This window comes from Sus scrofa, chromosome 11 (genome assembly GCF_000003025.6).
Source record: "Sus scrofa isolate TJ Tabasco breed Duroc chromosome 11, Sscrofa11.1, whole genome shotgun sequence".
NCBI lineage: Eukaryota > Metazoa > Chordata > Mammalia > Artiodactyla > Suidae > Sus > Sus scrofa.
The window spans coordinates 33,384,483-33,401,553 of record NC_010453.5 but is presented as its reverse complement, the minus strand read 5'-3'; the positions used below and the strand labels follow the sequence as shown (position 1 = coordinate 33,401,553).

General features: G+C 36.5%; 1 protein-coding gene across 4 annotated transcripts in view; it reads right to left on the bottom strand.

Moving 5' to 3' along the window:
- The window catches only part of TDRD3 (tudor domain containing 3), a 182,576-nt gene that overhangs the window by 38,578 nt on the left and 126,927 nt on the right, over window positions 1-17,071 (bottom strand). For all 4 annotated transcript variants that reach the window (XM_005668459.3, XM_013980575.2, XM_021065650.1 and 1 more), the window contains one exon: window positions 8,740-9,593. In XM_005668459.3, coding sequence (XP_005668516.1) covers window positions 8,740-9,593 — 854 coding nt within the window. The remainder of the gene's footprint in view (window positions 1-8,739; window positions 9,594-17,071) is intronic.

The window sequence follows — 17,071 nt, the reverse complement described above, 5'->3', positions numbered from 1 at the left end:
AAAGAACTGAATTTATATAACAACTGTAATTTTATTTATTTATTTTGCTTTTTTAGGGCTACACCCTTGGCATAGGGAGGTTCCCAGGCTAAGGGTCAAATCGGAGCTCCAGTTGCCAGCCTGCACCACAGCCACAGCAATGCAGGATCCTAGTTGCATCTGCAACCTACACCACAGCTCATAGCAATCCCGGATCCTTAACCCGCTGAGTGAGGCCAGGGATTGAACACACAACCTCCTGGTTACTAGTCAGATTTGTTTCCACTGCACCATAATGGGAGCTCCAACAACTACAAATTTAAAATGTATCTGTTAAGGTAACTGGAAGTAGGTCAACTGATTGATTTCCCTCCACTATAGGTCAGTACATTCAGGGCTCAAATTATAGGTCAGAATGTTGCTTACAGTGCATGAAATGGAAAAAGAAACCATTTACTTTGTGTGTGTGTGTGTCTTTTTAGGGCCACACACATGGCATATAGAGATTCCCGGGCTAGCAATCAAATTGGAGCTGTAGCTGCCAGCCTACACCACAGCCACAACGCAGGATCTGAGCCTCGTCTGCGACCTACACTACAGCCTATGGCAACGCTGGATCCTTAACCCACTGGTTGAGGCTAGGAATCGAACCTGGGTCCTCATGGTTTCTAGTCAGATTCCTTTCCACTGAGCCATGACAGGAACTCCAGAAAACCATTTACTCTTAAAGAACGTTTTCTTCAAACTTGCGCAGTAGGATGCTCTACTATAACACACTCTCCTCTAACACTATCACTGAGTGTAAAGGAGCAGCACCCCATGGGACCTTCCTGGGACAGACACCTCCTTCCCCTTTGTTCTCCACCTGCCTCTTGTCTGTAGAAAAACTCTAATCAAAGAATCTATTTAATCAGAGAAAGGATAAAATGCAGAAAAAAAGGAAAACAGAAAAGGAAGAAAAAGTAATAACAGTTTAAGTCATTAAGCAAGGTCAAGGACCTTTAGTTTCTCCTCAAGAGCCACAGATAATATTCTGAGCCATATCCTTTAAGCTATTTTGCAGATACTGAAATCCTCACCAGGTGAAAGAAGTTAACCATATGAAGATCAGATTGCAGCAATGACATAACTGTTCCATCCTACACAATTCCAAGAACTGGCCTCAAGAAAAAGAATAAATTGACATTGGAACTGAAGATTAACTGTATTTAAAACAACCATATGCTGCTGATCAGACCACTGCGTGACCAATTTTAAGATGACTGTCAGAGTTGAATGTGCTGTTCTGCATATAGCCTCCAACCACCCCTACCTCTACACCCCTGAAACTCTCCTTTAAAACTCGTCTCCTAATTGGCAACAGGAAGTTGGTTTTTTTGGGATATGAATCCACCTTCTTTCCAGAACTGCCAGCTTCCTCAGTAAAGCTATCTTTCCTTTTATCCAACACTTGTCTCAAGTATTGGCTTTCAAGCAACAAGCAGCAGAAACTGAATTCAGTAACATTAATAGATTCACTAGAATCAGAAAATGCTAAATGCAACAAAAATTCTTATTCTCTACATCCTTCTAAAAGAGCAGTCACCCTAGATGTATCAGGTGTACCATTTCTATATACTAACAGTGAAAGATAAGAAAGAGAAATAAGGGAAACAATCCCACTTACTATCGCCTCAAAAAAGAATAAAATACCTAGGAATAAACCTACCTAAAGAGATAAAAGACCTATACTCTGAAAACTATAAGATGCCAGTGAAAGAAATCAAAGATGACACAAACAGATGGAAAAATATACTATGCTCTTGGATTGGAAGAATCAATACAATCAAATGACTCTACTACCCAAGTCAACCTACAGATTCAATGTGATCCCTGTCAAATTACCAGGGGCATTTTTTTCACAGAATTAGGACAAAAATCTGTATGGAAACACAAAAGACCCTGACTAGCCAAAGAAATCCTGAGAAAGAAAAATGGAGCTGGGAGTTCCCATCGTGGCGCAGTGGTTAACGAACCCGACTAGGAACCATGAGGTTGCAGGTTCAATCCCTGGCCTTGCTCAGTGGGTTAAGGATCTGGCATTGCTGTGAGCTGTGGTGTAGGTCACATATGTGGCTTGGATCCCATGTTGCTGTGGCTCTGGCGTAGGCCGGAGGCTACAGCTCTGATTAGACTCCTAGCCTCGGAACCTCCATGTGCCGCAGGCGTGGCCCTAGAAAAGACAAAAAGAAAAAAGAAGAAAAATAGAGCTTGAGGATCAGGCTCCCTGATATTAGACTATACTGCAAAGCTATAGTCATCAAAACAGTATGGTATTGGCACAAAAACAGAGATATAGATCAATGGAATAGGATAGAAAGCCCAGAAATAAACCCATGCACTTCTGGTCAACTGATCTATAACAAAGAGGCAAGACTATACAATGGAGAAAAGACAGGCTCTTAGTAAGTGATGCTGGGGAAATTAGACAGCTACATGTAAAAGAATGAAATGAGAACACTCTCTAACACCATACCAAAAATGAACTCAAAATAGATTAAAGGCCTAAATGTAAAAAAAAAAAAAAAAATGGATACTATAAAACCCTCAGAGGAAAACACAGGCAGAACACTCTCTGACATAAATTGAAGCAATTATCTTCTCAGATCCATCTCCTAGAGTAATAAAAATTAAGACATGAATAAACAAATGAGACCTAATTAAATCTGAAAGTTTTTGCACAGCAAAGGAAACCATAAACAAAGTGAAAAGATAGTCCACGACAAAATATCTGCAAACGAAGAGACTGAAAAGGATTAACCTCCAAGGATTAACCTCTAAAGTATACCAACACTTTCTGCAGCTCAATATTAAGAAAATAAACTACCCACTCAAAAAATAGGCAGAAGATCTAAACAGACATCACTTCTAAGAAGACATATAGATGGCCAAAACACACATGAAAAGTTCAACATCACTACTTATTAGAGAAATGCAAATCAAAACTAATATGAGGTACGACCTTATACCAGCCAGAATGGCCATCATCAAAAAGTCTACATACAACAAATGCTGGAGAGGGTGTGGAAATAAGGGAACTCTTTTACACTGCTGGTGGGAGTGTAAATTGGTGCAAACACTATGGAAACTAGTATGGAGGTTCCTCAAAAAACTAAAAATAGAACTACCATATGATCCAGTGATCCCATTCCTGGTCATCTACCCAGAGAAAATCGTAATTTGAAAAGACACATGTACCCTAATGTTCACTGCCACACCATTTACAATAGCCAAGACATGGAAGCAACCTAAATGTCCACTGACAAAGGAATGGATAAATAAGATGTGGCAAATACATACAATGGAATGTTACTTGACGGTAAAAATGAATGAAATCATGCCATCTGCAGCAACAAGGATGGATCCAGAAATCATACTATGCGAAGTTAGACAGTTAAACATATGATACCGCTGGAATGTGGAATCTAAAAAAAGGATACAAATGAACTTATTTTCATAACAGAAGCAGACTCACAGACTTTGAAAAAGAAAAAGGGGACAGATGAAGGGGGAGAGAGGGATGGACTGGGAGCTTGGGACTGGTATATGCACACTGAGGTATATGGAATGATTGGCCAACAGGGACCTGCTGTATAGCACAGAGAACTGTACCCAATATTCTGTGATAATCTATGTGGAAAAAGAATCTGAAGGAGAATGGATGTGTGTACATGTATACCTGAATCACTTTATTGTACAGCAGAAATTATCACAACCTTGTGAATCAACTATACTTCAATAAAGCTTAGAGAAAGAATGTTTTTTTACTGATTAATTAGTGTATTTCATACTACAAAAGTTAAGTTAATCCATGGTGTTTCCTTTCCAGGTCTGGATGCTAGCAGGTTTAGAAACACCATGTTAGAATTTTCCTTGTCTTAGAACTCTTGATATATATTCATATCGCTCCCTTCCTGCCTTCTTAGCCTTACACTTCTGTGTTCTGTAAGTTGCTATGTTTCCGGACCTACCCTTCAATTGTAAGCTTCTTGGATAATTATGTCAATTCAGGTAAGTTCAACGATGACAAAGTCAAAATATATCCTAGGAAAAGAAATTAGTTTATATCTTTTTAGGAACGTACAGTTTAATAAAGACAACTTCCATCAAAAATGACTTCTGTATAATGTGGAAAGTACTGTAATAAAGGTGCAGTGATATGGCACTTGCTAAGTCTGAAGAGTTCGGGAAAAGACTCCTGGGGCAGATGACAATGGATACAGTCTTCAAGGGTGAAGAGTGTTTAGCCATGTTAAGAAACGAGTAAGATGTTCCAGGGAAAGTCAAGAGACGTAAAACATGGAGTTCCCGTTGTGGCGCAATAGAAACAAATCCAATTAGTATCCGTGAGCATGCTCATTCGATCCCTGCCCTCGCTCAGTGGGTTGGGGATCCAGTGTTGCCATGGGCTGTGGTGTAGGTCACAGACACGGCTCGGATCCAGCATTGATGTGGCTGTGCAACTCCAATTCAACCCCTCGCCTGGGAACTTCCATATGCCACAGATGGTGCCCTAAAGAGAGATGTAAAACATAAAGATGAATGTAGGAAACGACAAACAGTTTTAAATTAATTATGGCATGATGTGAGAAGGGTCAGTCAATAGGGCAAGAAGGTAAGGGCTAGCTGAGAGACACTATATGTACGGTTATAATCTACAGGTAAAAGATTTTAATTAGGAAAAATGACATGCTCTAAGACCAAGATCACAGCTGTGGCAATTGCAATGATAAGATTAAGAGGAATAAGATTTAAGGCAAGGAGATCAATTCAGAGGTTGTTACAATACCCTAGTTGAGAGGGCAGAAAAAGCTGAACTAGTTATGACAATTGTATAAGGAGAAGAAGAATTGTCCCAAATGCTGAAATCCTTCTATGACAATAAAGCTTGGAGAAGGCAAGATATAATGAGGAATGTTTCTATTTTTATTTTTTTATTTTTTTAGTGCTGCACCCATGGCATATGGAGGTTCCCAGGGTAGGGATCGAATCAGAGCTGTAGCCCCTGGCCTATACCACAGCCATGGCAACACCAGATCCAAGCTGCATCTGCAACCCATACCACAGCTAATGGCAACGCTAGATCCTTAACCCACTGAGCATGGGCAGGGATCGAACCTGTGTCCTCATGGATGCTAGTCAGATTCGTTTCTGCTGAGCCACAACAGGAACTCTAGGAATGTTTTTAATGATAGTAATCAAATAATTATCTCCAAAACATCATTACAAAGCAATTAAGATTATGGTTTTTTAATAACAGTTATACACAATGCTTTTCTTAAATCTTTACCCTGGTCTCTGGCTAGAAATTTGGAAGGTTGTCTCTTCTTGGTAAGACACTTTTATTTGAGCTATCTCTTAAATTACATGGTTTCAGAAGATAACAAATGCCATCTTTCTGAGAGGGTTAATATTATTTATCTTATTGCTTAATGGTGTATCTATATAGAGCTTAAAGTTCCTCACTCCAAACTGAAAGTATACAGCCAAGTAAAATCAAAGTAATTGCCTTAGAAGACCATCCAATTATTCTAAAAATACTCTAAAAGCTCAAAACATTCTGGGAATTGTTAGGTGCTATCTTTTAAAAGCCATATAACATTATTTTGAATATATTTAATAGAGGCAATAGATGAATCCAGTATTGATTTTCTGAGAAAATTATAATTAAAAGTAAAGGTTTAATAATCTCATCAGTTATTTGAAGGTATCTGAGTAATAAAAACTATTTGATATGTTCTAAGCACCTAACACTTAGCAGTTACTCAATTATGGTTTGTTGAATACTCAGAATTTGTTGAAGAACTTATAGAAGTCTAATATATGAATATCTTAAGTCTATTATTATTCTCTGTTGCTTTATTTGTCTCTCTGTATTTTTAACCATGTCTCATTATTTTTTATAGGATTCCAGACATTGTAGATGAAATACTGAAGAGGTCCTAGAAAACATTAGTTCTTCCCCAAGAGGATTATATTTTGAAGGATAGGCTGACAGGGTACAAGCGGATATCCTTGATCACGTAAAGGGTTGACTTCAGGCTTTGTAAAGTTTATTTGTATTTGCACTTACTACTAGAGCATGATCTTTGCAGGATTTCAGTGGAAAGCCTGCCAGGCCTTTCAGATATTATTGAATTTTAATCATTTACTTCCTCTGCTCATCAAAGTCCACATTGTTCAATGCAAAACTCCACACTGTCCAAAGCAAAAATTTTTTTCCACCCTCATCTTAACCTTTCATAGAAGCATCTGACAGAAGCGGATACTTCCTCTAAGGCAGACAACATAAGTTCTATAAACTATGATTATAGTTTATAGATTTAACTGATTTCCAACTACTTCACATTTTTTTGCCTCTACCATGATAGAGAAACAGTTAAGCATAAGTAATCCCCCCACTAGTCAAATCAAATGGTCCCTGTATTTTGGAAAGTGACTAGTCTCAGCTTCAAGAATCTAGACAGTGAAGAACAATATCTGTATTTACTTTCCAAGTCTCCCTAATAGCCAGGGAGTGGCCATTTGAAAATGTTCAAACCAATGATATTGTTGGTAATTCTGGGAAGTCTTATGCTTTTCTCAAAAAAAAAAGGACACAGCTTGGAGTTCCCTTCATGGCTCAGCAGTTAACGAACCCAACTAGGATCCATGAGGATGTGGGTTCAATACCTGGCTTTGCTCACTGGGTTTAGGATCCGGCATTGCCGTGTGCTCTGGTGTAGGTCACAGATGTAGCTCGGATCTGGGTTGCTGTGGCTGTAGCATAGGCCGGGGACTGCAGCTTTGATTCAATCCCTAGCCTGGGAACCTCCATATGCCGAGAGTGCAGCCCTAAAAAAAAAAAAAAAAAAGGACACAGCTAGTGCTATTTCCTCCCTTGCTTCTAGCCTTGAATAGAAACTTGACTGTAGAGATGCTGCTTTTATTTTTTTATTTTTTTATTTTTTTTGTCTTTTGTCTTTTGTTGTTGTTGCTATTTCTTGGGCCGCTCCTGCGGCATATGGAGGTTCCCAGGCTAGGGGTCCAATCGGAGCTGTAGCCACCGGCCTACGCCAGAGCCACAGCAACGCGGGATCCGAGCTGCGTCTGCAACCTACACCACAGCTCACGGCAACGCCGGATCATTAACCCACTGAGCAAGGGCAGGGACCGAACCCGCGACCTCATGGTTCCTAGTCGGATTCGTTAACCACTGCGCCACGACGGGAACTCCAGAGATGCTGCTTTTAGACAAATGTTATCTGACATTCATACAAAAACCTTTAAAGACTATGCCATCTAGACCCCTGGACCCCTCCTTATTGTTATCATCAGATAATATCTAACACCACCTAATACCCTGCTTTTTCTTCATCTTTCACTGAACACAATGAGGTCTGGTTCCTGATCGCAAGCCCTATAGTATCCTTTAAAAGATCCGACCATACTTCCTAGGCTGCATTTCAGTTCCTTGAAATCTTCGGTTAACTTTACCTTCACCTCTCCTTTCAGCTATACACATGGGCACATTCTTATCAACTGAAAATACTCTCATTTGAAGTATTTATTTGAACTATTTTTTGATTCTCATATCCATCTAGGTCCCTCACTCTGTAACTCCTTAGTTCTGTTTTTATTACTTTGCTGATATTTCCAGTCTCCTAACCACTCTATTTTTTTCCCCATGTAAGTGCCCCCTTGAGAATGAACTAATTAACAAAGTCAACCAATAATTATGAAATCCCTACACTGGGAGAAGCAAGGCAATAGAGAAAAACAAGACAGATATGGTCCTGCCTTCAAGGAACTTAAAATCATGATAGTGCTATCAATGCAGGAACCCAAACCAAGAATACTTACAAACTGTGAAAAGTTTCAGAAAGTGAACAAGGCACTGGTTGAGAAAGACAATAATGTAGGAGGGAGGAGGGGACAGATGAAAGAAAACTTCTTCCAGGAAGTGTCTAAGCCAAGCCCTCAAGGATCGGAAGAGTACTTCGTGGAAGAGCATGATGGGCAGAAAGGCACACAGGTACAAGGCCCTTCACTCTGAGGGTCCCTCTGTCCTCTTTCCCTTCCTGCTCTGCGTTGGTCTTCTCCCTCACAGCCAGGCTCTTTTACCTGATCCACTGAATTCCTTCTCAACCTCATCCCTGTCTTTCCCTTTTTTCCATGACTTCCCTCTTTCTCGTTTAGTTGGCATATAATGCAAAGCTAAACAGTGTTTAAATTATTGGTTTAATAATTATTAATTTTTTTTATTATTAGCTAAATAATTAACATTCCTGCTTTTAATTTGTTTTAAAAAATAGGCTGATTGTGTATATTTTCATTAAATTAAATGAAATCTACAGAATTTAACTCTGTACCACTCAAGTGATTTTATTCCCGGTGAATCACTACAATTTTACTAGAAAGAAAAGCAAATATTAATGGTTCAGTTGATGATAACTGAAGCAACTTATCAATTTCATTTAACCATTTCTATAATACTTTTCTGATATGCAAGTGAAAATCAAACTTAACCTACCCAAATCTTACGGGACTCCTAAGCATCATAAAAAAATATTAAATATTTTGTTTTTCCTTTGATAAATTATATACCTATACACCTTTTCAAAAACTATAAACAAGTACAAACATAGAACATAACTCAGTCCCAAAGCAATGGCTTTCCATAGTCTCACTAAATGTTACATTCAGTAATAATAGTATTTAATAATTCTGCAGCATTCATACCTTGTTGTCTTCCCAATAAAGTGCAAAACATTCATCTCCAGGTTTCCACAGTTTTGCATACTCCATAGGAATAGATGACTCTAGTACTTTTTCTGGTTTAATTGGCCCAGATCTTCTTTTGGGCCCACTATTATAAAATATTTTATCATCATAGGGTGTTGTTGTGATGGGTCCTGAAGGCTTAATAGGTCCTACTCGCCTTCCCTTCAGTGGTGTTTCTGTCTCTCCATTTGGAACACCCATGAAACTATTCATTCGGACAGGGTTCTGATAATCAGTATTTACATTAAAATGTCTTTCGATTTTTACACCACTAAAAGCTTCATTATTTATCGAAGTTCGTGGTTTCCTGTCATAAAAATGATTGGGATTTGCTGTTTGGTTTTCTCTTTTCCCACGTTTTTGATTATTGTAATCGATGGATTCTTGAGGAAGTGGATTTTCTTTTGCGTCTGCACAGGATGGACCTTTACCTGATCTGCTTTGCATAGAGTTATCCCTTTTTTTAAATGCAGCATCATTGTGCTGGGAGCTTAAAGGGTATGAAGTATCTTTAGTTCTATCATATCTAGAATATGGCCTATCATACTTGATTCTCTCTTCAGCCCATACTTCAGATCCTGAAGAAGTACTTGGTCTTTCAGAACCTCTGTTTCTAGGTAATCCACTGCCTTCTAAAATTGACTTTGAATTTTGGGTGTCTCTTTGAAATCGAGGAGGTTTCTCATTTCTTGACTGTCTGGTATCATTTCGAGGAAGGTATCTTGATTGACTATTATCTTTTATTCCATTTTGCTCAGTATTTGACAATCTGTATTGTCCCTGATGAAGCTGCTGCAGCTGTGATTTAGGTTCTGAAAAGTAAATCACATGCATATTAAAATGAAGACTGCATTAATATTTAATTATAAAACTAATATTTTAACCTCTTCCACTATTTTCCTACCTCATTATTTAATCTCTCTTTGCTTTCTTAGAGTCCTGTATTTCTAATATACAGTTTGCCTGGATAGCCACATTAGTAAAGTAAAGCGATGATATGAACCACAAAAAAAAAAGGATAATTCAAAAGCTATTTATCTGTGTCACTGAAGGTTCATATTGTAATAGTATCTATAATATGTGCTATTCCAATAATTCATTTCCCAAGACAGTAATGAAACAGAACTGCAAACTGATAACTCAGAAGCTGCTACGAAACTGTGTAAGTACAACCCTTGCTCAACTTCTATGAATCTCAGTTTCATTTAAAAATATATTACTACTATTATCAGTAAAGTTCTAGCCTGTGCAAATAAAAAAAAATGATTTCTCAAATCTTCCTGGATCAGGAATTACTAAATGTTTGGATTATAATAGATACCCTACTATAGAAAAGACTTAATAGTTTTCTTGACCTATCAAAGTAATTAAGAGCACGTACTACTTTGAAATACAGAAAAAAGTGTCAAAAATATAATTAAGCACAATAGTGTAGATAATGTCCAACTAGAAACCAAAATCAGTAACATGATAAATATATACTCATAAATAATTTGTCAGCTCTATTTCACATAATGATTTTTATTCTACTTCAATTTATATTATGTCATTTACTCTTTCTTCCTACATTTTTTTCACACAGCATACTGACTGGTCTTTGGTGTACACATCTTATTTCTCTTGCCAAACACTATAATCAATATGCAGTTCAGGATTATTCTTATATTTTACCAGGGTCACAATACTTCTTAACAGGGGCACTACTGACATTCTGGGTGAGAATGTTGCCTGTATCTGCAAGAAAATTAACCTCTATGACCTCCAGGTAATAAACATCAAAACATTCAAACTCAGCACAATCTGTCTCCATATATTTCCAAACATCCACTGAAGAAAAAAACATACCAGATAAAATGTTCAGATCAACAAAGAATAGAGAGAAGACTTTAAAAAGTTTCTGAGGGACAAAACAAGTCAAAACTAAAGATCAAAGTTCAAAATGATAAATTTCTCAAGAGAATCACTGGAAGCTAGAAGGTAATCTAGCAGACTTTAAATGTCTTTGAAATGAAAGGAAAATTATGTTCTAAGTATAATTCTATATTCAGCCAAACCTCCCATTAGCATGACAGAGGTTAAAGATTTTTCACATATGCAAGATCTCAAATATAGCCAAGACCATCTACAGAGACATTTTTTAAAATAACTTTTTCCCAAAATTTGCTTTATAAATATAACACAAATATTTTATTTTAAACCACTGCAATCAATATTAATTTTTTTCCTTAGAAGAAAAATGGGCACAAATGAGCATTTTCATCAGAAAGCATGTGCTGGCACATGTTCTAGTCAATATTAGAGAATAAAGGATGCAGCCGCTTCTTGCTAACTATCTACTATGTATTAGGTAACTTATGCTAGAATTTTATACACATTATCAATAGTCTCACAATAGTATTAACATACAGGTGTTACAAGGTTTATTTAGGAAAGGTAAAGTCGCTTGTACAGTGAATTGAGAAATTTTTCGGCTTCAAAAATAAATCAAATATCAAGGTGTTTTATTTGCTGAGAATAAGATTTGAACAGATATTTGACAAGTAAGCTTTTCAGATCTCCTGTGAATAGGGATCAATTTTTCTTAAATTATTCCAGTTAGGGACACCAAAATCTATGATGGTCAGGGAGTACAAATAAATTAAGTCATGATGAGAGTAATTATCTAGATTACAAGTGGCAATCTGAATAACCACGTATACAGAATGAAGGTTTTAATTTGGCTTGGTAGGTATGGGAGAATGTGATTTTAGCTACTCAGAAAAAGAAAAAAAAGGTAAAGATTTCCTAATCTATTTAACTGATGGTATACATTAGATTACTGAATAGAAGTATGTTTACTACTAATGAATATACTTCATTTCCATTATTACGATGAGAAAATATGGTGAGAGAAAAATCTATAAAGGAAACTATTTTTCAAATAAGAACTCCTCTTAAAAATAAACTCAAATGAGGAGGTGGATCAAGATAGCAGAGGAAACCCAAATAAACAAAATTAGAAATGAAAAAGGAGAAATCACAACGGATACTGCAGAAATACAAAAAACCATAAGATAATACTATGAACAATTATATGCCAACAAATCTGACAATCTGGAAGAAATGGACACATTTCTAGAATCTTACAGCCTGCCAAAACTGAATCAAGAAGAAATAGATCCACTGAACAGACCCATCACTAGAAATGAAATGAAATATGCCCAAAAAACACTCCCTGCAAATAAAAGCCCAGGACCAGATGGCTTCACAGGTGAATTCTACCAAACATACAAAGAGGAACTTATACCCATCCTCCTTAACCCATCCTCCTTAAATTTTTTCAAAAAGTTGAAGAAGAAGGTACACCCCCAAAGACATTCTGTGATGCCACCATCACCCTAATTCCAAAACCAGACAAAGATACCACCAAAAAAGAAAAAAAAAAAAAAAAAAAAACTATAGGCCAGTATCTTTGATGAATATACAGATGCAGAAATTCACAACAAAATTTTAGCCAACCAAATTCAATAACATACCAACAAGATCATATACCATGACCAGGTAGGATCCATCCCTGGTACACAAGGATGGTTCAACATACACAAATCCTCAATGTCACACACCACATTAACAAAAGTCAAAAACCACATGATCATCTCAACAGATGCAAAAAATGCATTTGACAAAATCCAACATCCACTCACGATAAAAACTCTTACCCAAGTGGGTAGAGAAGGAGCATACTTTAACATAATCAAAGCCATTTATGACAAACCCACAGCAAATATAATACTCAATGGGGAAAAACTGAAAGCCTTCTCACTCAAATCTGGAACAAGACAAGGATGCCCACTCTCACCCCTATTATTCAACATAGTAGTGAAAGGCCTAGCCATAGCAGTCAGACAAACAAAACAAAAGGCATCCAAATAGGAAGAGAAGAGATAAAACTGTCACTGTATGCAGACAACATGATACCATACATAGAAAACCCTAAGGACTAAACCCAAAAACTACTTGAACTGATCAACAAATTCAGCATAGTAGCAGGATATAAGATGAACTTTCAGAAATCAGTTGCATTTCCATACACTAACAATGAAATATTAGAAAAGGAATAAAAAATAAAATACCTTTTAAAATTGCACCCAAAAAATCAAATACCTTGGAATACACCTGACCAAGGAAGTAAAGGATTTATATGCCAAGAACTAGACAACATTAATCAGGAAATTAAAGAATACATAAAGAAATGGAAAGATATTCTATGCTCCTGGGTTGGAAAAATCAATTTTGTAAAAATGGCCATACTACCCAAAGGAATCTACAGATTCAATGCAATCTCTATCAAATTCCCCATGATGTTTTTCACAGAACTAGAACAAAAAATCCAAAAATTTATATGGAACCACGAAAGACCTAGAATTGCCAAAGCAATTCTGAGGAACAAAATCCAGCCAGGAGGCATCACTCTCCCAGACTTCAAGAAATACTACAAAGCCACAGTCAACAAGACAGTGTGGTACTGGTACCAAAACAGACGTACAGACCAATGGAACAGAATAGAGAAGCCAGAAATAAACCTAGACACCTGTGGTCAATTAATCTTTGACAAAGGAGGCAAGAACATAAAATGGGAAAAAGACAATCTTTTCAGCAAGAATTGCTGGGAAACCTTGACACTGACATGCAAATCAATGAATCTAGAACACACCCACACACCATGCACCAAAATAAACTCAAAATGGCTGAAAGACTTAAATATAAGACAAGACACCATCCAACTCCTGGAAGAGAACACAGGCAAAACATTCTCGGACATCAACCTTATGAATATTTTCTCAACTCAGTCTCCCAAAGCAACAGACATAAAAGCAAAAATAAACCAATGGGACCTAGTCAAACTGACAAGCTTTGCACAGCAAAGGAACCCAAAAAGAAATCAAAAAGACAACTTACAGAATGGGAGAAAATTGTGTCAAATGATGCAACTGATAAGGGTTTAATATCTAAAATATACAAACAACATATACAACTCAACAGCAAAAAAGCCAACCACCCAATGGAAAAATGGTCAAAAGACCTGAATAGACATTTTGCCAAGATATACAGATGGCCAACAAGCACATGAAACAATGCTCAGCACCACTGATTATTAGAGAAATGCAAATCAAAACTACCATGAGATACAATCTCACACCAGTCAGAATGGCCATCATTAAGACGTCACAAATAACAAATGCTGGAGGGGGTGTGAAGAAAAGGGAACCCTCCTGCATTGCTGGCAGGAATGTAAGCTGGTATAGCCACTATGGGGAACGGTATGGAGATACCCTAGAAATCTATACATAGAACTACCATATGAGCCAGCAACCCCACTCTTGGGCATATATCCAGATAAAACTTTCCTTAAAAAAGATACATGCACCCACATGTTCATTGCAGCTCTATTCACAATATCCAAGACACGGAAACAACCCAAATGTCCATTGTCAGTTGACTGGATTAGGAAGATGTGGTATATATACACAATGGAATACTACTCAGCCATAAAAAAGAATGAAATAATGCCATTTGCAGCAACATGGATGGAACTAGAGACTCTCATACTGAGTGAAGTAAGTTGGAAAGAGAAAGAGAAATACCATATGATATCACTTATCCTGGAGTCTAATATATGGCACAAATGAACCTTTCCACAAAAAAGAAAATCATGGAGAACAGTCTTGTGGTTGCCAAGGGGGAGGGGGAGGGAGTGGTATGGATTAGGAATTTGCGGTTAATAGATGCAAACTACTGCCTTTGTAATGGATAAGCAATGAGATCCTGCTCTATAGCTCTAGGAACTATATCTAACCACTTATGATGGAGCATGATAATGTGAGAATAAAGAAGGCATACATGTATGTATGACTGGGTCACCTTGCTATATAGTAGAAAATTGACAGAACACTGCAAATCAGCTATATGGAAAAATAAAAATCATTGTAACATTAAAGAAAAGACCTTTACAAGGAAAACTATAAAATACCACTCAGAGAAAAAAATTAAAAAAAATAATAATTGAGAGGATATAACATATTTAAAAGATCAAACAAGTCAATATTACAAATATTTCAATTTTTAAAAAATTCATTATAGATTCAATAAACTCTCAGTAAAAACTTCTAAAAAAATATACTCAAATGAGGCAGAAGATAAAATTGTTTTAAAAGAACATAGTTTTTCATATATAACCTTTTTATTCCAAAGTAAAATAACAGTAAGCCAAGAAAGGTCCTTAAACATTTCCTCATTCTTGGATTTCCTTAAATCTAATATCTCTTATCTTAGGTAGTTATGTAATGAAATCAAATATAAAGTGAATATTTTGAAACTGAACTTACCAATTAAATAAAAAACAGAATATGCTCGATCACTAAGTTGTGGAAAAGGTGATTTCAAATAAATAAAGAAATAGCCCCAAAGTCAAATAGGAAGCTCCTCAATTAGCAGTTCAAGTTCTAGTTGCTCCCTGTTGTCCTTCCTGAGAAGGCATGATGATTCCTAACCATCAAAATACTAACTGGCACCACAGGCCAAGTCTATTGTCACTCTAGCAGTAAATGAGAAAACTGAGAAACTCTTCTGAATAGGAAGCAGAATAAAATGCATCACTTTTTTTTTTCTTTCTTGATGAAGAAAGGAAAAGATGAAACAAAAACATAAATAGAAATTGGTAATACTTAATATTAAATAGAAAAATAAAAGGAAAAGGAAAATTAGCAAATAATGATAGAAAAATCCATTGCAAAACAGATAAATCTACAAAAACATCTACAAGGTCAAAGTGATAAAAGTTCATATGATAAAACTAATTAAAGAATGCTACATGCACTTAACTTGACTTGTAGTAAAATGTGCCTATTACAACACACCATGAGTTTCAATATACAAGATAATTGATAATAATGTTCTACATTCCCATAATTTGAAATGCAAGGATCATTAAGAATGAATTTATTAACTGTCACAAATTATTTGGGTTTGTATAATATGAATGTGCTGAATTAATGAGGTACTTAAAATATTAATACTTCTTTGCAGAGTATTCATTCTCTAGTTGCAGCTGTACCTGTTTTTTTATAGTAAAAAAACAGGTACGCTTTGTTTCCTAAGATGAGATGATTCCTTTTTTTATTCTGAGACACCTACCTGAAGTGATGGCTTAATTAAGATTTTACTATTGCTTTATTCTACTTCAAAGGTCTTTTAACTACATCATACAATTCTCTCAACCACCCTGAAGAGCAATATTATTATCCTCATTTTGCAAATGAAGAAACTAAGAAAGGCTAAACTATAAAATGTTGAAGCCAGAGCTAAATTCAAATCTACCTGAAGCAAAAGCCCACAATCTTCTCACTGTGTCAACCTGCCTGCCTAGAGAAACAAAACAGAATGTAACCAAGAACATGTTAGCTACAATTTTATCACCTACATCTGTTCACTTCTGATGAGATGCAGCAATCACAAAAGCTCTTTCACAATCTCTGATGAATTGAAAATACAAATTTATATGCTAGGACTGCCAGAATTCTGACCTAAAATTAATACTCTCTTTCCATTAATGGAAGACCAAAGGACTGTCCATTTATGGGCTAGATACTACTTTTAAAACATCATCGTACCACAGTATAACAGGTTACCTTCTTTTTTTATGATTTTTATTTTTTCCCATTATAGCTGGTTTACAGTGTTCTGTCAAATTTCTACCGTACAGCATGGTGACCCAGTTACGCATACATATATACATACTTTTTCTCACGTTATCATGCTCCATCATAAGTGACCAGACATAGTTCCCAGTACTACACAGCAGGATCTCACTGCTAATCCATTCCAAAGGCAATAGTCTGCATCTATTAACCCCAAGCACCCCATATATCCCATCCCCTCCCCCTCCCCCTCCCCCTTGGCAACCACAAGTCTATTCTCCAAGGTTACCTTCTAATGCACACATTAGTTCAAGTAGAACAGCTGAAATCAGTGCTGAGTAATCCTTCAACAAATAAATCAAAACCAAAACAAATCATTAAAGATATTTGTTACAAAAAGATGGTATTAACTGATTGGTACATCAATTCACTTTAAACAGAAGAATAACACTCTCTAATATTTCTATGTCTATATATAAAACAGAATATACACAATTTTTTCCACATCACAATTTTCTTTTCTTTCTTTTTAAATATTTTTAGGGCCACACCCATGTCATATGGAAGTTCCCAGGCTAGGGGTCAAATTGGACCTGCAGCTGCTAGCCTACACC